This window comes from Pseudorca crassidens, chromosome 12 (genome assembly GCF_039906515.1).
Source record: "Pseudorca crassidens isolate mPseCra1 chromosome 12, mPseCra1.hap1, whole genome shotgun sequence".
In the NCBI taxonomy this organism is placed as follows: Eukaryota; Metazoa; Chordata; class Mammalia; order Artiodactyla; family Delphinidae; genus Pseudorca; species Pseudorca crassidens.
In genome coordinates this window covers 83,796,478-83,821,148 of record NC_090307.1, presented here as the reverse complement: position 1 = coordinate 83,821,148, position 24,671 = coordinate 83,796,478, and the positions used below count along the sequence as shown (strand labels likewise).

At 35.3% G+C, this 24,671-nt stretch overlaps 1 protein-coding gene across 10 annotated transcripts in view; it reads left to right on the top strand.

Annotated features, from left to right (window-relative positions):
* Positions 1-24,671, top strand: part of IFT81 (intraflagellar transport 81) — a 103,987-nt gene that overhangs the window by 25,989 nt on the left and 53,327 nt on the right. For 7 of the 10 annotated variants that reach the window (XM_067700893.1, XM_067700895.1, XM_067700890.1 and 4 more), the window contains exons 5-11: positions 1,757-1,846; positions 4,330-4,395; positions 4,709-4,819; positions 6,785-6,869; positions 12,298-12,461; positions 13,771-13,866; positions 22,222-22,368. In XM_067700893.1, coding sequence (XP_067556994.1) covers positions 1,757-1,846; positions 4,330-4,395; positions 4,709-4,819; positions 6,785-6,869; positions 12,298-12,461; positions 13,771-13,866; positions 22,222-22,368 — 759 coding nt within the window. Of the gene's footprint in view, positions 1-1,756; positions 1,847-4,329; positions 4,396-4,708; positions 4,820-6,784; positions 6,870-9,557; positions 9,861-12,297; positions 12,462-13,770; positions 13,867-22,221; positions 22,369-24,671 lie in introns of those variants that run through there. The other 3 variants (XM_067700896.1, XM_067700899.1, XM_067700898.1) reach the window with 3 other exon arrangements.

Sequence of the window (24,671 nt, the reverse complement as noted above, 5' to 3'; positions counted from 1 at the left end):
ATTTTATATTTTATTTTATTTATTGTAAATATGAAATATTTTATCCTCCCTACCCTCCCACATCAATAAATTTTTTTATGTGTGTGTGTGGTACGTGGGCCTCTCACTGCTGTGGCCTCTCCCGTTGCGGAGCACAGGCTCCGAACGCGCAGGCTCAGCGGCCATGGCTCACGGGCCCAGCCACTCCGTGGCATGTGGGATCTTCCCGGACCGGGGCACGAACCCGCGTCCCCTGCATCGGCAGGCGGACTCGCAACCACTGCGCCACCAGGGAAGACCGCACATCAATAAATTTGATAGAAACCAATTCCTCTGGAGTAAGGTTATTTTATTTTATTTTTTAAATAAATTTATTTATTTATTTGCCTGTGTTGGGTCTTCGTTGCTGTGCGCAGGCTTTCTCTAGTTGGGGCGAGTGGGGGCAACTCTTCGTTGCGGGGCTCAGGCTTCTCGTTGCGGTGGCTTCTCTTGTTGCGGAGCGCGGGCTCTAGGCACGTGGGCTTCAGTAGTTGTGGCACGCGGGCTCTAGAGCGCCGGCTCGGTAGTTGTGGCGCACAGGCTTAGTTGCTCCGCGGCACGTGGGATCTTCCCGGACCAGGGCTCAAACCCGTGTCCCCTGCACTGGCAGGCGGATTCTTAAACACTGCACCACCAGGGACGTCCCTGGAGGAAGGTTATTAATAGGCTTTTACTAAACACGCCCAGCTAATTATTAATGGAAGGATTAATAAGACATGTTTGTCCTCGAAGCATGTTTGAAGTATATGTATAAAATGACTTACACATTTAGCCATTTAGCAGAGAGCCTAATAAAAAATGAACATTGTGGGCTTCCCTGGTGGCGCAGTGGTTGAGAGTCCGCCTGGCAATGCAGGGGACACGGGTTCGTGCCCCGGTCCGGGAAGATCCTACATGCCATGGAGCGGCTGGGCCCGTGAGCCATGGCCGCTGAGCCTGCGCGTCCGGAGCCTGTGCTCTGCAACGGGAGAGGCCACAACAGTGAGAGGCCTGCGTATCGCAAAAAAAAAAAAAAAAAAATGAACATTGTCTTTCTGAATGAAGAGTTTTAGAATGATTTACAGACTTGCAGAATATGATCAGTCAAGAAAAAATATTATTAATTTTCTGTCATTATCCACAAAAAGACCTATTTTTAAAAAATTTTGGATGAGTTGTGATTTTTTTCATTCATTTAACTACTTTTTATTGCACACCTGTATTGGTTATGCACTATGCTAGGCCCTAGGAATGTAGAAGTCTCCACAAGTAATATGATTCTTATCCTCCTGGCTCTCACTGTCTAAAGTAACTAGCAATTATAATTTTATATGATATTTACTCTGATATCATGGTACTCTGATATGGAATAGGTACAGGGCTAGAGAAGGCTTCTTTGAGGATAGTGGTGTCTGTGCTGAGACCTGAAGGATTAATAGGAGCTATCCTGGCAAATGGTGAGGGAGTCACAGAGTATTCTCAGAGGGAATAGGGTGTGTAAAGTGAAGGTGGAATAATCCAGGGATTGAAAGAAGATCAACAAAGCTAGTGAATAGAGTGTTAGTTAGGGAAGTAACCAGAGAAATCTTTAGAGGCCAGATTATATACACCAACTTTTTTTGTGTCCTGTATAAATGTTTAAGGATATATTTAAATGCTGTTCTATACCGATTAAGTAATCACTTTAATAGATAACCTGATTAAGAAAAGCCTACTGGATCTAGTCACTAGTTTATAATTTTTTAACTTGTTCTTTTAGTATGAAGATTTGATGGAAGCCTTTAAAACTTTGCATAAAGAATGTGAGCAGCTCAAGACATCTGGATTTTCTACAGCAGAAATAAGAAGGGTAAAGGAAAAAAAACATAATAACCATTTTTTGGGGAACTTGAATTAAATTCAGTATGAGTCTTAAGATTATGTGGAAACTAGTGATAGCAAATGGCAAATTTTCTTTTGTAGGACCTTTGCTGATTCTTTACTGAAGAAATTAATGAGGCCAGGGTAACTTCATAATTAGTTCTTATGTACTATATAGACCATTACCATGGATTAAAAGCAATTAAAATTTGGGTCTTGGGCTTCCCTGGTGGCGCAGTGGTTGAGAGTCTGCCTGCTGATGCAGGGGACATGGGTTCGTGCCCCGGTCCGGGAAGATCCCACATGCTGCGGAGCGGCTGGACCCGTGAGCCATGGCCGCTGAGCCTGCACGTCCAGAGCCTGTGCTCCACAACTGGAGAGGCCACAACAGTGAGAGGCCCGCGTACCGCAAAAAAAAAAAAAAAAATTGGGTCTTTATCTAATATATATATATGATATAGAAAAAAATATATATGTGTGTGTGTATTTGGGATCATGCTATACATAATTATTTGTTTTTTAATCATTACATGGGAATATATTCCCATTGTTATCTTTCTACAGTATGATTTTTCATGACTAAATTTATATTAATTAATTATTAATATTAATTTAATATTCTGTGGTATAGATAGTCTTAACAATTTTTGGTGTTTTGTTTTCATTTTTTGCTGTCATAGATAATGCTGTGATTATCTTCTACATAAATTTATTTGGGGGTACCTGCGATTGTTTCCTTAGAGTAAATTCCTAGAAGTAGAATTGCTTATTAAAGCATATGAGAATTTTTAGGACTTTTGATGTATGTTACTTAGTGTTCTCCAAAAAATGTCTTTATATTCTTGCTAGGTGTGTAAGTTCTTTCTCTAAACAATTGCTAATTCTCACTTTCATGGATTTTGTATTTTTAGAAATCACATCTTTATCTTCTCATTCAAACAGGAAACATTAGAAGTTGCTTCCTCAGGGAGGCCTTCCCTGATTCCCTAGATAGATTAGTTCCCCCCAGTTCTTTCTGTTTCATAACACTCATTACACTTATGATTATTTTAATGCCTGTCTTACCAACTGTATTTAAACCCAGTGAGGGCAGGGACCACGTCTACATATCTTGTTCACCACAGTATCCCCAGTGCCTATCACAGTGCCCTGCATGTGGGAGGTTCTCAATAAGAGTTTGAGAATGTATGTATGAATGTATAAGAAATGAAAGATGAACTCACATCTAATGGAAAAGAAAGACCCATAAGTAGATAGTTATCACAAAGTATGGAATAAGAGTGATGTCTATCTATGGTTCCTCCATTATGTCATGTGAGTAAACTAAAATGATAAAATAACTTAGCGTCTGTGATTTTAATTTTATTAATTATTACCAAAGTATTTTTCAACATATTCTTTGTAAAGAAGTATGATTAAGCAAAAAATAGAAAATAATTCACTCAAAATGCCATGCTCTAGTGATAACTGCTACTGATATTTTAGTGAATATATTTAATATATTTTTCTTGGTATTGTATTATATATAAATGTTATAATCTGCTTCTTTCAAGTAATGTCATATCATGACTTTTTCTCATGTCATTCAACATTCTTCATGATTTTTAGTGATTTTCATTGTGTTGTGCCATGATTTACTTAATAATCCTCAGACATTTGGGTCATTTCCAAATTTTAGATATAATTGACATCTATGAGGATCTTTATAGATTCCCAGAGGTGAAATTACTGAGCCAGAATGCATACACATTTATTTTAAGACTTTTGATATTGTTCTTCAATATAATGCCACCAGTAGTAACAGTGCCTATTTTCCCAAATCCTGTCAGTACTGACTACCGTATATATTTTTCCTTTTATTATTACTGTGAGAGTTAGCCTATTAGTTTTTTGGGTTAGGAAGGATTTTTTGTTTGTTTTCACTAGAAACTATTGTGGAGCTGGTTAAATGACATTTTTGAAATCTTTATTTTTAGAGATGGAATTGGTTAATTGACAAAACCAGATACAAATTTATGTCTTGAAAACACCATAGCCTTAAAAATAATTTTGGTGGAAAATTGACAGAATATATAGTTTGGTATTTAACAGAGCAGACGGGATGTCAGCAGCTGTTGTTCATGTTTTTAGACCTGTACACTTTCCATTATAGAAGATTTTTTAAAAATCATGTGCCCATATTTGGAATCAGAACACAAATGTCTAGTTGGCAGCTTTACCTTACTGCTTTGTAACCTGTTTCAGTTGCTTTTCTAGATGAACACCAAGCTACCAAATAAATTACCCTGCATAAAGAACCCTGGGGTGAGGGGTGGGAATAGAAATGCCCTTCATCCAAAAGAGGATCTTTGTTCCTTAATGCTCTGGTTATAAGTGATGGAAATGGTAGATGCATAATCATGTAAAGACCTTATCTGAATTCTACAGACAAAGAATACTTTTTCTTATAACGTCTTCTTGACTACTTTTTAGGATATCAGTGCAATGGAGGAAGAAAAGGATCAGCTCATTAAGAGAGTTGAACGTTTGAAGAAAAGGGTAAGGCAAGAATTAGCACTGTAAAACTTTGGCCCCAATTCCCAAGGACTTGCAAGGATTTAGGAATGCAAATAAAGATTAAGCAAGGCATGAGTGTACATCGGAGGCTGGAGTCAAATACATTGATGGAAAGGGAATCTCCCTAGGCAGCAGCCCAAAACTTGTTAAGGACCTGGAGTCTGAAACTTTAGTGTCATCTCTAGGGAATACTGTTTACCAAAAGGAAATGATAAGTGGATGTCTGAGTCACATGACATGCTAACGTCTTTCTTAAACCTGATAGTAATATATACTATTTATTCCCTCACTGTAGGTGGAGACAGTTCAGAATCATCAACGGATGCTTAAAATAGCAAGGCAACTTCGAGTTGAGAAAGAGAGAGAAGAATTTCTTGCACAACAGAAACAGGAACAAAAGAATCAGGTACCCACATAAAAGTTTATATTCTCATTGTGAAAGAAATAGTTCCTGCTGATCATTCAAATGTAAAGAAGATTTTTTAGAATTGTAGTTCACGATTCCCTTTGTTAACATGATGAAATACTCTTTTTAAGAGTATTGTGTGGTGAGCTTCCCTGGTGGCGCAGTGGTTAAGAATCTGCCTGCCAATGCAGGGGACATGGGTTCGAACCCTGGTCTGGGAAGATCCCACATGCCGTGGAGCAACTAAGCCCGTGAGCCACAACTACTGAGCCTGCACATCTGGAGCCTATACTCCGCAACGGGAGAGGCCGCAAGAGTGAGAGGCCCGCGCGCCGCGATGAAGAGTGGCCCCTGCTCGCCGCAACTGGAGAAAGCTGTTGCACAGAAACGAAGACCCAACACAGCCAAAAATAAAATATAAAGTAAATAAATAAATTTATAAAAACAAACAAACAAACAACAACAACAAAAGAGTATTGTGTGGCACCAACAGCAAAAACAATACCATCTTTTGGGTTCTATTCTCTGTAGGTATCTATACACTATCTTTTGGCCCATGCTTAACTCATGTTGTTCCAGCATTACAGAATATCCATTGTAATGTTAAGCAGTAAGATTAACTGCTAATAAAACTTCTAGAATCTCTTAAAGGGTGTCCTGAGATTGTGGGGCTATGAAAAAACATCCATTTTATTCCACTGATCACTGTATTCTTTACACTTTACTCCATGGGCAAATAAGCAGATCTTGAAAAGGGTCAAAATTACCCACACTCCACGTTTTTAGACTTTGCCTTAAAGAAAAAATAATTTGGCCAGAATTTCTTTTTTAAAAAAAATTTATTTATTTTATTTATTTATTTTTGGCTGCATTTGGTCTTCATTGCTGCGCGCAGGTTTTCTTTAGTTGCAGCGAGCAGGGGCTACTCTTTGCTGTGGTGCGCGGGCTTCCCATTGCCGAGGCTTCTCTTGTTGTGGAGCATGGGCTCTAGGCACACGGGCTTCAGTAGTTGCGGCGCATGGGCTCAGTGGTTGTGGCTCATAGGCTCTAGAGCACAGGCTCAGTAGTTGTGGCGCATGGGCTTCGTTGCTCCACGGCATGTGGGATCTTCCCGGACCAGGGCTTGAACCTGTGTCCCCTGCACTGGCAGGTGGATTCTTAACCACTGCGCCACCAGGGAATTCCCAGCCAGAAAGTATTTCTTCTATTTTATTAAAAATCTATCTTAGGGCTTCCCTGGTGGTGCAGTGGTTGAGAGTCCGCCTGCCGATGCAGGGGACACGGGTTCGTGCCCCGGTCTGGGAAGATTCCACATGCTGTGGAGCGGCTGGGCCCGTGAGCCATGGCCGCTGAGCCTGCGCGTCAGGAGCCTGTGCTCCGCGACAGGAGAGGCCACAACAGTGAGAGGCCTGTGTACCGCAAAAAAAAAAAAATCTATCTTAACACTGAGTAGACTTGTACATTAAAAATATATTTCAAATCAGCTTCATTTCCTACTAAGTGAGCAGTTTAGATGTTTGGCTCTTTTGGAACTTGGCTTGGCATCATAATAGTTACCCTGCAGCAGTAAGCTGCATTGCCCAAGCCCTGAATGGTTACTTAGCATCAGTTTCTGATTCCTGAGCCATCATTTCTGAGAATGCTAGCATTCCTTAGAATAAAGAAAACCATGTTTTAACAGAAAAGCCTGGTGCATATACTTTTCTAACCAGCATTTTTCCTTGATCACCTAATTCAACAAATAACTAAAGAAAAAGTTTCTGAAAGCTTTTCTTTTAAGATTTACATGAGAGGGTATTGAGCGAACCAATTACATTTTGGGTTTAGCTTAGTAATTTTTTAGTTCTTATCATTTGTTCCCTTTACAGCATAATAATTATGTGGAACTTGTATTTTTCATTGCATGTCTATGAATGGTAGGTTTCATTAGACTAAGGAAGTAATAGATCTAATTGTATTTTAAAGCTATTTCATGCAGTGCAGAGACTGCAAAGAATACAAAACCAGTTGAAAAGTATGCGCCATGCAGCAGCAGATGCGAAGCCTGAAAGTAAGTGGAAATTATATGATGATCATATAATATAAGTCATCATATTAGCGAGAATATTAATTTAAATCAGTAGTCTTCCTTACTAATGGGAACTAATTATCATCAAGTGATAGCTCAGCATTTTAGGGCATCATTTCCTAGCTAGCAAGTGACAGCCCTGATGAAGACATCCTTAAGTGTTCACCTGTGGTTTTTAAATTCCCTTTCAGTGTTTTGTCAGAGGGTGAACTAATGAAAACCACGATGGAGAGAGGCTCTCTGGTGTGTGAATGTATAAAATACTTAGAATGTATTTTATGAGAATGATGGATGGAAAAAATGTGAATATTGTTTTAGTGCCAGGGCTATAAAGAAAAAGAGTAAAATGCTGGACCCTTAAAACTGAGTGTTGTTTCATATTTTGGGTTGTGCTAATGACATGGGTATCCCTGGCTCTGCTGGCACATTAGCTTTACATAGAGGATACATTGTTCTGATATCCCAGATTATACCACCAAACCTATCCTAGGCATTTTTTAAGTGTGCTCATCAGAAGGGAGACCATGTAAATTGGAAGAGCAGTAAAAAGTTCTCATTGGTATTGGAGAAATATTTCAGTATAAATATCCAGCTATGGGAAGGTTAATTTATCTTTTTCTAGTATTCTGTGAAATATTATACTCTAAGATATAATATACAGAATGACTGTAATAAAAAAGACAGTCAATAACAGGTGTTGACAAGGATGTAGAGAAATTGGAACCTGCATACTTTGCTAGTGGGAATGTAAAATGATGCATCCACTTTGGAAAACAGTTTGGCAGTTCCTCAAAGTGTTAAACCTAGAATTACCATATGATCCGGCAATTTTATTCTACCAAGAGAGTTTAAAACATATGTCCACCCAAAAAGTTGTACATAAATGTTCATAGCAGCATTGTTCATAATAGCCAAAAAGTAAAAACAACCCCAGTATCCCTAAACTGATGAATGAATAAACAAACTGTAGCATATCCATACAGTGGAATGTTATTCAACAATAAAAGGAATGAAGTGTTGATACATGCTACAATATGCATGAACCCCAAAAACATCTTAAGTGAAAGAAACTAGTCACAAAAACATATTATATGACCCCATTTGTATGAAATTTCCAGAATAAGCAAATCCATAGAGATGGAAGTCAAACTAGTGATTGCCTAGGGTTGGGGAACTGTAGGGGAGGACAGCTGTGTTGGTAGGTGGATGATGGGGGGAGGAGGTGACTGCTAGTGGGTATAGAGGCTTCTTTTTAAGCTGATTAAAATGGTCTAAAATTGATTGTGGTAATCGTTACACAATTCTGTGAATTTACTAAAAGCCATTGAATTGTACACTTTAAACAGATGAATTTTATGGCTGTGTGGTAAATTATATCTCAATAAAGCTGTTGAAAGAGGTAATACAGTATTTCCTTGATTCTAGACACATGTTCTTTACCATTTTAATTGGTTTTGCAATTGAGATACATCTTATACTTTATGTATGCATTTCACATGGTATTTGTAATTTAGTTGATGGCATCTTAAAATCAAGGAAATACGGCATATTTAATTGATATTTAAGAAACCAGTATAGTACTCCCTATAAAATGTATGGTTCATACGTATTAATTAGTGGCTTTCCATAGAATCTCTGACTCCTCTCAGTCATAAATTCAGATTCAAGCAGTACCTGGAAGTTGCCATGCATTTAGTTGTTGGTGTCATTTGATTCCTTATTCACTAAGTTTTCACCTTTTAGCAGAATGTTTAGGACAAAAGAAAGTAATTTTTTAGTGCTTTTTTTCCTCCTTAGTATTATATATAGTATATCTTTTTAGTATATGTTCTTTGGGTTTGATGTAGGGTCCTTCACATCTTTACTGTAAAAAATTAAGATAAATCTTCAAAAGAAATTCCTTAAATTATAGCCATTTAAAAATTAATATCAACAAGCAATTTGTTTTCATATGTCTATCCTTGCTAAGAAATTTCTAGAACTTAACATTAATAGTGAATTTTTGAAAAGGAAGGTAATGTATATAAGAATTGAAAGATTTGGTATGCAGAAAAATTGATTGATCAGTACAGTTTAATACAACTTAAAATGTTAGCCTGAACATGTGTTTCTGCTTATCCTCAGTTTTATTTGGTTAAATATTTCTTGCTATTATGTTTTAATTCTGGTAACTAAACAGAATATCCAAAGATATTTATAGTATTAGTAATATTTCATTTTTTGTTTGAATTGATAGACTTTGTTTTGCTTTGGCTTTCTAGCCTAAATAGAATTGTTTGGGCCAGGAAATACATAATTATTTAGTAATAAAATGGACAAATAAAGTTGTTCTGTTTTGGGCATCTCTCGAAATGTTAGTAGATGATGCTAAACAGTAAAGTCAATTGTGTTGTTACGCAGTAACAGAAGTAATTGGCTCAAAACCAATAGTCCATTAATTCAGTGTTTACTGGACATCTGCTACTTGTCAGATACTGTGCTAAGTGCTAGGAATAGAAAGAAAAGCTATTTCTATTAAAGTGCTCACAGTCTAATGGAGAAATGACAAGCAGTGGACAATTATAATGCAGTGTGACAAATACACCGATGGAGCTCAGCACAGGCTCCCATGAGAACAAAGAGGCAAAGAGCACTAAACGCTAACACAGAGTCAAATGGTTTCCTGGAGGTGTGGCAATTGAGTTAAATTAAAGCTGGAGAGGTAGAAGAGTGGAAGACATTCCATGCCAAGGCAGAGTGACCTAAAAGAACATAAATGTAGTAAGCTAAGCAAATGATGGAGGAAGAAGTAGAGATAAAAGGGCAGGCTTCTTCTGACTGCTTGTCTTTGAAAAGAAAGCAAGGGAGAGAGTGTGCAAATGATTGAGAAATATAGTACTGTGCATAGATTGAGGCAGGGTAGTGGTCTAGTGGTGTTCACATTGCTGGAGAGTCAGTCAGACAAAGGAAGATTGGAAGATTCAGGAGGAAAAGGTGAGAATTGGTAACAACCTTTCCTGTGTGCTCCCATTGTGTCCCTGTATTGCGCTGAATGTTCTACAGCAATTACCATAATATGTTAATTGTTGGCATATCTGACTCTGACACAGCTAAACAGGCTAGTCACCAAGGCATAATTGTTCTTTCTATTTTCAGGCCTTAGCACACAGATTACACACAGCCAGCATTCAGTAAACAATCTGTTAAATAGTTGGGTGGTGGGAGTAGAGACCTTAACCCTGCATAGGAAGAAAATGATCTTTTCCACGGGTAGGAGGGAAATCAAGTAAGAAAAAAAAATGGCTGAAAATATAAAAATAAGGTATTATGTGTGCAATATATGTTTTTTGTGGATGGACAGGGAGTGGGGAGCAGGAAGTTAAGGAGTTCCTGATTTGTTGACATCTTTCTGGGAAGCAGAGTCTTAAGGATTATATTCAGCAGCCTAGGAAAAGAGTAAACAGATGTTCAGTTGCTTCAGGTATTTAGTTTAATAAGGTCCATCGAAATTTTTTAGTAACAACAAATGGCTTACAAAAAATTTCTGTTTGCTTAAATAACATAAAAGTATTTTTAGTATAACAGTATAATTTGTATTTTTTCAGAGTAACAGCTGTATTATAAAATACTCACTTGTTAATTCATCTTTATACTCTACATATTCCTGAGATTTATTATGTAAAAGAAGCTACTCATTCAGTTGTAATAGGATCAGTGAGACGTTTTCAAAGGGTTTTTAATCAAAATGTTTGCGGAGATCTTAAGTGACCTTATATTTAATTTCACCAGGATTTTCAAAGATAATTTTTAAAAAACTGCATAGAAACGTGTCCACTTTTCATAAGTTAAAATTTTTAAGAGAAGAATTTAAAATGTGATGGAAACTCTGTTTTTGTTTTTTAATAGCTTTACTGAGGTAAAATGGACATACAGTAAACAGCACATGTTTAGAGTATACACTTGATAAGTTTTGACATACATATACACTAGTGAAACTGTCAACCTTAATCAAAATAACAAATATATCCATCACCTCTAAACATTTCCTTGTGCCCCTTTGTAATATCTCACTCCTGTCCCTCTCTGCCTCTCTAACCCACCCCAGGCAACCACTGATCTGCTTTCTGTTACTATAGATTGGTTTGTATTTTCTAGAATTAGAAACTTTTTTTAAATAAGGAAAGTAATATTAAAGAATTTTAAATCTTTAAAAACATTTTAGATTTTGATTTCTTGCATCTCTGATTACATGCACTATGTTTAAGAACTTGAAGGTGGAAAAACTAGTCATCTAATAGCCAAAGAAGCCAGGTGGTAGAGTTAATCGGAAACCATATAGGAATGTCTGCATAATTATAGTGTGATTCAGTAAACACTTTCTTTTCCCTTCCTATCCCCAGTCCCTAAAAAAAGAGGTGGAAAATTGTAGGGATGAATGGAAAACTCGTGAATTTACCATTAATAAATTTTTACACATTAATATACGGTTAGCACAGCAGAACTAAAAATACTTTTAAGGCTTTGGCTGAGATTTATTATGCAATCTACGTACGTAGATTACTTAAACCGGAAATCCAGTGTTTTAAAAAGTCAAGCCAGAATTTGTAAATGTGTAATGGAAAGATCTGAAATAAACTTTTTAAAGCTCTCAAGGCTGGGAATTTATAACAAAACCATTATTCACTGAAAATCTGTATATGTGTATGTTTGTTCACTCTGCCAGAATAAGAAAATGTATTTTAAGTTGCCACTTAACTGTAAACTAATACTGCCAGAATAAGAAAATGTAATTTAAGTTGCCACTTAACTGTAAACTAATACTTTACAAAATCAAAACTACCAAACATGGAAAACTGAAAATGTTTATGAATGTAGATAATTTCTCTTTTTCAGATTTTAACTTGTACCTTTAGTAATATCTTCATTGGTTTAAAGCTAAAAATGATAATGTATTACCATTTATGAAGTATTAGAATAGAAATATAAATTGCATCATAAGTACTGCAAAAGAAGAAGAATAAATGACCACTTATAGAAGAAATAACCTGGATTAGATTTCATTTGTGTTGTCATTTGGTTCATGGATTCCTTAAATACTTAGACGACAAAATATGACCCAACAAAATATTTGGCACCGTAAAGGTTATTTTTGCATATTGTGGACTGTAAAAGAATTAGGTGGTAATTTGGAAAGATCATAATATTACTTTTTCTATAATTTAAATATTCTTCTATGTAAATTGTCCTTCATTATCACTCTAATTAACAGCAAAAAATTTCAGTGGCCAATCTTTTATTGTTCTATGCTAGGTATTATACAGAATGCTTTCAATGGATGTGCCATACTATCCAGGTCTTATGTTTTAAAATGTACAAAGCATCACTTTACCTACTCTCTTGGGCTGAATATTCATTTATTTTATTTTTATAGGTTTAATGAAGAGGCTAGAGGAGGAGATAAAGTTTAATTCATATATGGTAACTGAAAAATTTCCTAAAGAATTAGAGAACAAGAAAAAAGAATTGCATTTTTTACAGAAAGTGGTTTCAGAGCCTGCTATGGGTCATTCTGATCTTCTTGAACTTGAATCTAAAGTAAGTAACAATCATCTTCTTTTTATAAGCTTCCAATTTTATCTCATCCCCACTCCTGTGAAAATTATGTGAACTGCTTTCTATAGTGTCCTACTCTTGACTCTTAAGTTAACCTGTGCTAAGAGCTGACAGCTCTTATGAGGAGTTGTTCTTTACGAGAAATTGTAGCACATAATGCTGTCACTTAATCCACATGGTGTTATATAAACCTAGTCAACTGATTAGGAAAGTGGGTAACTTGGATATATAAATTAATGTATATGATTGACTCATAAGTTTATATATTCAGAATATAATAATTTAGTTGACAATTTTTAAAATATCGTAAATGTGATTACTTTTTATTTCCAAGAATAATGTTATAGCAATTTTGTATTTAAAGCTAATGATTTTTATTAGCTTTTTATGCCTGCTTTGGAATTACTAAACTTTCTTGTAATGCTCATTGAAACCTGGTATCATAACATTTTTCTTCCCTAAAAACACTAATCAAATGTATATTTTTTAAAATAATAATTAAATATCATGAAAATTGATTGAAAGATTTTGACTTTAATGTGCTTAATAGCCACTACAATTAAATACATAATTCTAATGACTTTATTCTTTTAATTTATGTATAGAAATTAGTTGTCCAAGTCAGATTTGGCTCAGTTTAATGTTATAAGATTAACAGGAAAATTCTAGTTTTTCAAAGGATAGTTATACTGAAAGCCATGTAATTTAAAAAAATTTATTATAGGACTATATGCTTCTGTTGGCTTTATTCAGTTTTACTACATTTGAGAAAAGTTTCGATTAATCAATAGGATAAGTGACAGCTATTATAGAATCATAGATCATTCATTAGAACAGGAAGGGTTTTTAGATGTCATTCATGTCAACTCTCAGCTGGGTTCGTGAATTCCTTGTACTAAATCCCTGGGGAATGTTAGTCCAGATTTGCTTTATCACTTACAGTTACTTGAAAGTCACAGCCTAGGTGAAGGGATAACTTCAGATTTTTAGAAATCATCTTTTTGATAGTAATATATAAATATTTCATGTAGAATACTTTAGGATAATTTAGATATAGATGGTTAAATCCATGTAAGTAATCAAATTGTGTAAATATATATCATGAACTGTGAAATGCAAGTTGTCTCTAAAAGTAATCGTAACAGCCCACTCATAATGTTAATGGAGCTGATCCTCCCATCAAATTACTGATAATAACAACTGTAAATTCAAAGTTTTGTTTGGCCAGATGTCCCTTAGTTTGGGTAATCATAGGCAGAGTTTTAACCTTTTTATTTTCATACTGTTTTAGATAAATGAAATAAACACACAGATCAGTCAGCTGATTGAAAAGAAAATGATGAGAAATGAGCCAATTGAAGGCAAACTGTCACTATATAGGCAACAGGTAAGACCACTCCTTTTGGCTCACATATTTAGGTCTGTAATCTTGTTGGTGAACATTTTCATTAATACCATGGTCTGTGTTATCGATAGTCTTAAAGTGAGAAGGAAGCAAAGAATAAATGTTCTCCTGTCATTGCTAATCTCCAGATTATAAGAAAGAATTTGTGGAAAAGACACAAAAGACACATGTTCAGGTTTGAAATTCAATATATCTGATAATGCTTAGTTTCCTTAGTGTCTGCCAACTGTGGTGATAGAGCTCTTTGTGGTTATATCTGTGAGTGTGAAATTTGATTTTTTATATGAATGCTTACTTTAAGTGATATAAATAAGACTATTTATAATCTTTAATGAACTAAAGGCAATATACTTTTTCAGGTTTAGAGTTAGTTTGAAAAAATACATAATAAATTGAATTTTAGTGCTAAGGCATTTATCATTTTATCCAGAAGTCATGAGGGTATATATGTTGTTATGTATTAATAGACAGAAGGCTCAAATGACAGCCATGGATTACCTGACAAGAACCTTGGCAAGAAGAGTTTAGTGTGAAGAGCATTCTGTAACCTCAGAAAATACTGAGCAACATAACAAAGCATTATTCAAGGATGCTAGAATTTTTTAAAGAACCTTTTTATAATGGAAAAATTTAACCATATAAAAAGGTAGAGAAAATAGTTCAGTAAACCCTCAGTGTGCCTCAGCTATAGCAATCATGGCCATTCTTATTTCATCTATACCCCCCGCCCCAACTGGATTATTTGAAGCAAATCTTAGACTTCATATAATTTCATCTACAAATATCTCAGAACGTATCTTTAAAAAATACTTTTAAAAAACTTAACATACCACATTTGAAAACTTTTATTACTTCCTTAATATTGGCCAATATCCAATCAGTGTTCAGATTTCCTTGATTGTCTCTTTCTTTCTTTTTTTCCTTTCCTGTTTTTTTTTTCCCCCAGTGGCTTTGTTTTAATTAGGATCCATACAGGATTTATACACTGCATTTGGTTGATATATTTGTCTCTTTTAATCTATAGGCTCTCTTCCCTACTTATTTATCCACTCATTTAATAATTTTCTTGCAGTTTTTTAAATTGAAACTTGTTTATTTATCCTATAGCATTTCCCATAGTTGGTGTTTTACTGATTGCAGCCTGATGGTGTCCTTTTAAAATGTTCCTCTGTTTCCTGTATTTCCTATATATTAGATCTAGAAGCTTGAACAGGTTCTGTTTTGATTTTTTTTTTTTTTTTGGTCAAGAATATTCTCTAAGTGGTATTTTATACTTTCATTTGGAGGGACTAATGTCTGGTTGTCTCTTTTTTTGTGATTTTTTTTTGTGCCATTGATTATCAGTGCCTGCCCATTTATTTCATTAGGGATAATAAAATGTTGATACTATGATTCCTTCTTCATTTATTAGCAGACTACTTTTTTAATTGAAATATAGTTGATTTACAGTGTTGTGTTAATTTCTGTTGTACAGCAAAGTGAATCAGTTATACATATATACATTCTTTTTTTATATTCTTTTCCATTATGGCTTATCACAGAATATTGAATATAGTTCCCTGTGCTGTACAGTAGGACCTTGTTTTTGTCTTTCTCTTTCTGACTTACTTTACTTAGTATGATAATCTCTAGGTCCATCCATGTAGCTGCAAATGGCATTATTTCATTCTTTTTTTATGGCTGAGTAGTATTCCATTGTATATATGTACCACATCTTTATCCACTCATCTGTCAACGGACATTTAGGTTGTTTCCATGTCTTGGCTATTGTGAATAGTGCTGCTATGAACATAGGGGTGCATGTGTCTTTTGAATTATGTTTTTGTCCATATATATGCCCAGGAGTAGTATTGCTGGATCATATGGCAACTCTATTTTCAGTTTTTTGAGGAACCTCCATACTGTTTTCCACAGTGGCTGCACTAATTTAGATTCCGACCAACCGTGTAGGAGGGTTCCCTTTTCTCCACACCCTCTCCAGCATTTGTTATTTGTAGACGTCTTAATCATGGCCATGCTGACTGGTGTGAGGTGGTACCTCATTGTAGTTTTGACTTGCATTTCTCTAATAATTAGCGATGTTGGAGCTGGACTACTTCTGAAAAGAGAAACCTCCTCTCATCAGCTATTTGGTTATCCTGGAGTATAGTTCATATAGGAAAGTCAGGGTACATGCTTGATTCTTATTTTTATTTTTCAGTTTTCAAAATGGATTGGTTGCGTCTAACATTAAAAATGATTAATTAGGGTTAGTTTTTAATTTTTTTGGTTTCTTATCTATTTAATGTTATTATGAACCATAGATGTAATGAAATTTAGGTTGCAGACATTTCCCTTAATGATGCTTAAATTGTCCCATTTTTGGCTGGTAGGACTGAGTCCTTTTAAAATACTATTTGTCTTTGATAACATCCTTGCTTTCTGGTATGATTAAGATAGTTTCTAGGCTCATCTTTTACATTTCCTACCCCAGTCTTGGAATTAGACTTTCTTCTATGAGCCTGATATGTTTTAGTAGGAAATGATATTTACAGACCACAATCTGGTATTAGTACTTCTCATTGCTACTGGGGTGGCCATTGTTTTTAGGTCTTTTTAGTGGACAGAGCTAGGAAGTATTTTTTCTCTTTCTCTCTCATAAAGTACACCATGAGTTCATACTGATCCTTTCAGTTCAGATTCAAGACTACTGGTTTTGTTTGTTTGTTTGTTTTTAGTTGATATAAAAATTTATTTGACCAAAATGTAGAAAAAGTGATAATATTACATATGGTACAGTTGCAAGAATCTAAATGAAAAGTGTGGGGTTTTTTCAGTTGCACAACTTGCTAGTGTATCTCCTGGATAGTGTAATGCTTAGTGAGGGGCAGAAAATTCGGATAAGCTAGAAGCACAGGGTGATTTTTAGTCAGAATTGTAAGCCTGAGTTGGCCCCCACACTGCTGGGGAATGTGGAATGTTTCAGCTCTGAAATGTTAACTGAGAAAGCAGAAATATAACAAAGCCAAAATCTGCAGCCCTGTCTACAAAATACTCCATATCCAGTTTAATCAGGAGTTTCTTGGTCTTTTATTAACTTGGTCCTGAAGAATGAATTAAAATTCTAGGTAAGTAAATCTCCAATTTGCCATTCCCTGGAATACAGAGGAGATGAAGTTAGGTGAATTACTTTTTTATCTCTACTTTGCTGTCAGAGAGGGCCATTCTGCCCAATATTTGTTTATAGAAAAACAGTTCTTGCTCAGTTATTGATGGCTAGCAGTCCTTTTGATATGGCTTCTCTGAATAGGAGGGAATTCTACAGTATTGGTTCCTGCTCAGTAGATGGCCTCATATCAGAGCAGATAAGCATGGGTCATTATTGGAATAAGACATCAGCTCCTCAGAGAACAACTTTAGAATGAAAGAAACATATAGAAGGTGTATCAAGGATCTATCCAGAAAATACTGGGTAATTATTATGACTCTTTTCCAAGCACTGTCATGCTGACTGCTCAGAGGATGTTTGCTTGGCATGGTGGAGTGTGGAAAAGAGCCAGGATGATTAGGTTAATCTCTCTGTGGTTTATGACTTCCCACAGTAAGCCCCACCTCCCCCTTTTTTGCTCTGGAAGGAAAAGACCCAACACCCATTTTAATATGATGGTCCCTGGCCTCCTGTAGTGTGACCAATGGTAGATATTCTTCAACCTTTTAAATTGACCCATGACTAGACATTGGAATCTGTGTTTTGAAAGTGTAGGGTTGTCTGTTCCACAAACGAAATGCCCTCCAGGACTACTGGGTTTTTACTTCACCTCATCAATCTCCCATTTTCCTCCTTATCCCAAATTGAAAATTCTGGTTCTCAGAAGCATCAACATAATTGCATTCATTATTTGCTTCATTCCATTGGCACCAACATAGTTCATCATTTGCTTAAATCCATGCATTACATGCAACAGTTTCAAAATAAAAGTACCAATACTACCATCAAAAATACGATTACTGCTGAAAATTGTTTTTTAGTTTGTGTTGTCTTTAGGATATATCCCCCTAGGGTTATATAGCCAAATTACTGTTCTAAAGTTACTGGGAATAATTCTTCTGTATGGTTAGGCCACAAAGGAAACTGGATAAATATATATGGTCATTTTGATTTTTATGGATTACATTTTCGAGATTAATTTTATAATTATTTAAAATATTTACATGATTCCAAGTCAAACCTATAAAACAAGAAGTATTTGAAGTTTCTAGCATCTACCTCTGTGCTATCCATGCTATTCTTTCCTTCTCCCATAGGTATTTTTTAATTTTATAGTTTATTATTCCATTAAAAATAATATTACATATACATATATTCATATATTTCCATCCTCAGAGAAAGAAGAGCATATTATACACTTTTATTCTCCATGCTTTTTTCTTAATATATGCTTGTGAATAGTAAAATAATTTTTATTCCTTTATAACTTTATTGAGATACAGTTTACATACTGTACAATTCACCCATTTAAAATTTACAATTCAATGGTTTTTAGCATCACAGAGTTGTGCAATCATTACACAATCAATTTTAGAACATTTTTATCACCCCAAAAATAACCCCCAAAGCCATCATTAGCAGTCACTTCTCATTTCCCCCAAATCCTACCAAAGACCAAACTATCTCTATAAATTTGCCTGTCATGGACATTTCATATAAATGGAATCATACAATATGTGGTCCTTCGTGACTGGCTTCTTTTACTTAAAGTTTTTAAAATTCATCCATGATGTAGCATGTATCTGTACATACTTTATTCCTTTTTGTTACTGAATAATATCCCATTGTATGGATATATCACGTTTTGTTTTTCTATTCACCAGTTGATGAGCATTTGGGTTGTCTCTACTTTTTTGGCTATTATGAATAATGCTGGTAGGAGCATTCTTGTACAAGTTTTTGTTTCAAAATAAGTTTTCATTTCTCTTGAGTATACTCCTAGGAGTGCAGTTGTTGGTTCCTATGATAATTCTGTGTTTTACATTTTAAGGAAATGCCAGACTGCTTTCCAAAACAGCTGTACCATTTTACATTCCCACCAACAGTGTATGAAGGTTCTGATTTCTCCACATTCTTAGCAACACTTGTTATTATCTGTCTTTTTTATTATAGCCGTCCTAGTGGATATGCTTATTCCTGTTCACAGACATACTGCACTGAGTGGTTATACCACAGTTTATTCAACCAATCCCCATTAATGGACATTTGGGTTGTTGCCATTTTTGTGCTATTACAAATCGTACTTAAATAAATAGCTTTTTGTTTATGTCTTTGCAATTTTTTGCCAGCGTATCTTTGGGATATAGTCTCAGAAGTGAGATTGCTACATCAAACGATAAATGTAGATGTAAGTTTGCTAAGTATTGCCTAATTCCTCCTCATGGGGGTTTTAGCATTTTACATTCCTATCTGCAGTGTATGAAAGCACCTGTTTCCTTACAGCCTCACCGATAGAGTATGTTGTCAAACTTTAAGATTTTTGCCATCCTTGTAGATGAGAAATGGTATCTTATGATAGTTTTAATTTTTTTTATCTTACCATAAACAAGGTTGAGCATCTTTTCACATGAGTAACAGTCATTTTAATTCTTTTTCTGTGAATTATCCCTTCCTATCTATACCTATTTTTCTATAGGGCTGTAGGCCTTTTTTTTCTAGTTTTAGAAACTCTTTACATATCAGGAATATTTACTCTTTATCTAGCTTATAAGTGTAACATTTTCCCCAGTTTGGTACTTGCCTTTTTACTTTGTTTATGGTATTATTTTGCCATGGGAAAGTTCTTCATTTTTAGGAAATCAAATTTATTAATTTTTTCACTTATCATTTCAGGTTTCAAGTCATATTTAGGAATGTTTTTCCCTCTTGAAAGTTATAGAGAAATTTACTCAAGTTTCCTTTTTGGAATTCTGTGATTTAATTTTTGTAATTAAATCTTTGATCTGTTTAGAATTTTTCTTTGGTGTATGGTATTTATTGTATATGCTGTCCAATTATCCAGTTGTTCCAATACCAGTTGGTAAAAAGTCCATTTTTCCCCTATGGATTTGAGAGTCCTCCTTTGTTTTATTTAAATTTTTTAAATGCTATTGGATCTATTTCTAGATTTTCTGTTGTTCTGTTGACCTGTCTGCTTATGTACCCATATTAACTGTTTTAATTATAGAAACTTTATCATCAAGTTCTAATATCTAATAAAAGTAGCCATTTTCATCCCCAGTTGTTTTACTTTTTTAGGGTTTCCTTACAATTCTTTTTTTTTAAATAAATTTATTTATTTTTGGCTGCATTGGGTCTTCGTTGCTGCACACAGGCTTTCTCTGGTTGCAGTGAGCGGGGGCTACTCTTCGTTGCGGTGCGTGGGCTTCTCATTGTGGTGGCTTCTCTTGTTGCGGAGCACGGGCTCTAGGCGTGTGGGCTTCAGTAGTTGTGGCATATGGGCTCAGTAGTTGTGGCTTGCAGGCTCTAGAACGCAGGCTCAGTAGTTGTGGTGCACAGGCTTAGTTGCTCCGCAGAATGTGGGATCTTCCCGGACCAGGGCTTGAACCTGTGTCCCCTGCATTGGCAGGCGGATTCTTAACCACGGCGCCACCAGGGAAATCCCTTACAATTCTTATTTGTATGTTCTTCCAAATAATTTTTTATTATCAATTTGTCTATCTCTAGAAAAAAATCATACTTTTAAAATTATTAGGGTTGCCTTGTATTTATCAATTACCTTAGAACTTACATCTTTACAATATTGAGTCTTCCTATCTAAGAACATGGTATGTCTCTCCATTTGTTCAAGTTTATTTTTGTATCTTTCAGGAGTGTTGAATAGTTTTCCTCATAAAATTTTGGAACTTCTCTTGTTAAACTTATGCTTACATATTTAATTTTGGTTTTTGCTTTTATAAATGAGGGCTTTTCTTTCCAAATGTTTTCTGACTGATTTGTCTATGAAAGCTATTGATTTATTTCCTGTAGATTCTTTTGATTTTTTAGGTACATAATCATATACTGTGAAAATTCCAATTTTTCCTTTCAGATTCTTGTGCTTCTAATTGCTTTCTCTTGTCTAATGGTGTGTGCAAATACCTTCAGCACAGTATTAAATTGTAGTGGAGATGCTGGGCATTTTTACCTTGTTTCAGACTTTGGCGGGATATATGCTCATATGTCTCTATTAAATAAGATCCTGGTTTGGGCTGAGGTTTATATTTATTTATTTTATCATGTTGAGGAAGCATACCATCAATTCCTATACAATTCTGGTACTCTAATCATTACTTCTCTTTTTTTTGGCTGAAACAGTTCTATAGAGGGAAACATTCCTTCATCATCTGTCTTTTTTCATTTTTTAAACAGGGAGGACAATAGAGTTTTTTAAAGGGTTTAGACTAAAGATTTCCCCCTTCTTGTCAAATTTGTTTGAAGAAAATATTTGTACTATTTCACTTGAGAAGACAGTTTAGCTAATGTTTTTCTTAAACCGGTACAGCCATGGTTCATTTAAGGAAATCCCCCGTGAGTTGCTAACTAATATAAAATGCTGCCATTATGGCTAAGAGCAGCCATCTGGATTGTGTAAACGTTTGCATAATTCTGGTGAGTCAGATGTTTGATTTTGAACCTGCATTTTATTTATTAGATTGCCCCAAACATAATAAATGTTTTAACATTTTATTTTAAAAGTATGGATATGAATTTAGATAAGAAGACCTGTGTTGTAGTTTTGAGAATAAAGCATTCTTGTTTTCTTCCAATGAAAGGAAACCGACCATGCAGAAAAACAGTAGACCTAGTGTTAGCTTCTGTACTTACCTAGAAGGTATTTTCATTAGCATTTGAGTGTTACTTAACAAGATTTTAATATTTTTATTACTATCGCATTTCTGTTTCTCTGCTGATACGTCCTATATTTTCAGGGCTTTTGTCTTCCATAATGTTTTTAGGTTGCTATTTAATATACGTTGCAGGGAATTCCCCGGTGGTCCAGTCGTTAGACTCGGCGCTTTCACCATGGGTGCCCAGGTTCGATCCCTGTTGGGGACACTAAGATCCTGTAAGCCGCACAGTGCAGCCAAAAAAGAATATAAATGTATTTTATATATATATATATATATATATGTACACACACAATGCATACTCATACTAAATATATAACTGGTGATAGTAGGTAGTAGGGCAAGGGGTATTATTGTCAGGAGAAGTCAACCTGATATTGAAAATTTAGCTCAGTAAAATCTAAAAAATACTTAATTTCACAAGATAATAGAAAGTTGATTGTATATCTTATTTTACACTCATATTTAATGCTCAATTAGGCATCCATCATTTCTCGTAAAAAAGAAGCCAAAGCTGAGGAACTTCAGGAGGCAAAGGAGAAGTTAGCCAACCTTGAGAGAGAAGTGTCAGCGAAGACAAATCAGACCCGTGAATTTGATGGCACCGAAGTTTTGAAGGGAGATGAAGTAAGTTGAGGTGTCTAATGGGACAAGGATATGAGTGTTGTTTTTGTTTGAAACCATTAATTTTTTTTACTTTTTATTTTGACTGTCAATAATGAGAAGTTAATTTATTTTATGAAGCCTATTTATTTAAAACTGAAAGCTCTTTGCAGTAATATTGAGATATTCTTGATATATAATGATGGAGATTTTAGTGATTTTTATGAGATAATGTTCCAAATTTTCACTTTTTAATTAGGTGGATTTATATTGGGTTTATTTATTATAAGTATTAAGTTATAAAGGTGAAACCAAATGAGTAGAAACTGACAGATAAGACAAATATTCATATTTTTTGATAAATATAATTCCATAAAGGGCTGAGAAAGTATCACTAAGTTACTTTGTCAGTAATGTGTAGTTGGCCAGTGGGACTGGCACCATAAAATGACTTTGTTGTAAATGCTTACAAATTTTAAAAATATAATTATGTCTTACATTGCTATCTACTTTACATTTTGAACAATGCTTTAACAGCTCTTATTTCACTTATCCTTCTGTCAGACTCATGAGATTAGTAGGACAAGTAATATTGTCATTTATAGACAAAATATAATCCCCATCTCCTTTTCATAAAGGGGCTCTTTCGCTCTTTCTTAGCTCAAGAAAGAGTGAATGACTGAAGCAAAATATCTTGCCTTTAACTCAGTGCTTTTTTTTTTTTTAGCAAATCAAGTGCTAGGTCATATTCTATTTTATTTTATTTTATTTTATTTATTTATTTATTTTGCGGTACACGGGCTTCTCACTGCTGCGGCCTCTCCCGTTGCAGAGCACAGACTCTGGACGCACAGCCCCAGCGGCCATGGCCCACGGGCCCAGCCGCTCCGTGGCACGTGGGATCCTCCCGGACCGGGGCACGAACCCGCGTCCCCTGCATCGGCAGGTGGACTCTCAACCATTGCGCCACCAGGGAAGCCCAATAGGTCATATTTTAATTCTTAAACATTGCCTCACTTTACCACCTCTAACAGCTTTTTTATTTTATATTAAGTACTAGCCCTCAGCAAAAGCTACTTTGAAAAGCTGCTCAGGTCCAAACTTCATTTTTGGCTTTGGAAAGTTATTGAATTCATACCGTTACAAATTGGCAATGAACCTTAACTATGCCAAACACAAATGAATTGTTTCCACAGCACCACTTTTCTCTGGTGCTTCTGATTGTAGCCTCCCAGTATGCCTTCTAGCTTATTGGGAAGGTAGTAGAATTCAGAAGTCAACACTTGATTGAAAAATTCCTTTGGCTTTCATAGAAAGGAACGAAATTGGGTCATTTGTAGAGACCTGGATGGATCTAGAGACTGTCATACAGAGTGAAGTAAGTCAGAAGGAGAAAAACAAATATTGTATATTAACGCATATATGTGGAACTTAGAAAAATGGTACAGATGAACCGGTTTGCAGGGCAGAAATTGAGACACAGATGTAGAGAACAAACGTATGGACACCAAGGGGGGAAAGTGGCGGGGGAGGGCGTGGTGGGTGGTGGTGGTGGGATGAATTGGGAGATTGGGATTGACATATATACACGAATATGTATAAAATAGATAACTAATAAGAACCTGCAGTACAAAAAAAAATTCCTTTGGCTTTTAACATCCACTTCCAGATTGCTTTAAGACATGGGAGTATTTTAAATGATACTTGGAAGCCAACAGAGTGTGCTTTGTGATATCCTTGCTATCCAGGAAAAAAATATTAATTATGCAGCAGTTTCGCTTTGTAAGAGAACATGCTATCTCCTAGCATTTTAATTTTTTCTTAGGAAAATGCTGCCCATTTGACCAGAAATACCAATTGCTATGGCCATATTTGGCATGAATATTGCTTATAATTCAGTATTAGATATCCTCTCTCTGCAAATGTGACAGAAAAGAACCTAGTGCCAAGCTATTAGCTTTTATCTTTGACAAATTATGGTGAATAGGAAAAGTATCTGATGACAGAAAAAGACACATTTTTTTAAAGGGGAAAAAGATAACTTTGGATATGATGAGGTCAACTTAATTTTTAAACAATGTTTGGTCAGAAACTAGAACAAATCAAGTAAATCATTTGGCGGTCACCTAAAAGAACAGAAGGTATTGGGGAACATTAAGCCCAATTTTATAAAGAACAAATCTTGGTAGACCAATTTTGTTTTCTACTCTGATAAAGTGGTAGACCATATGGACAAAAGGGAGAAAATTTGTTATACTTAAAATTATATAATATAGCTGGACTTCACTGAGGTTTCATTTGGTATCACATGGTAATTACCAAAAAAT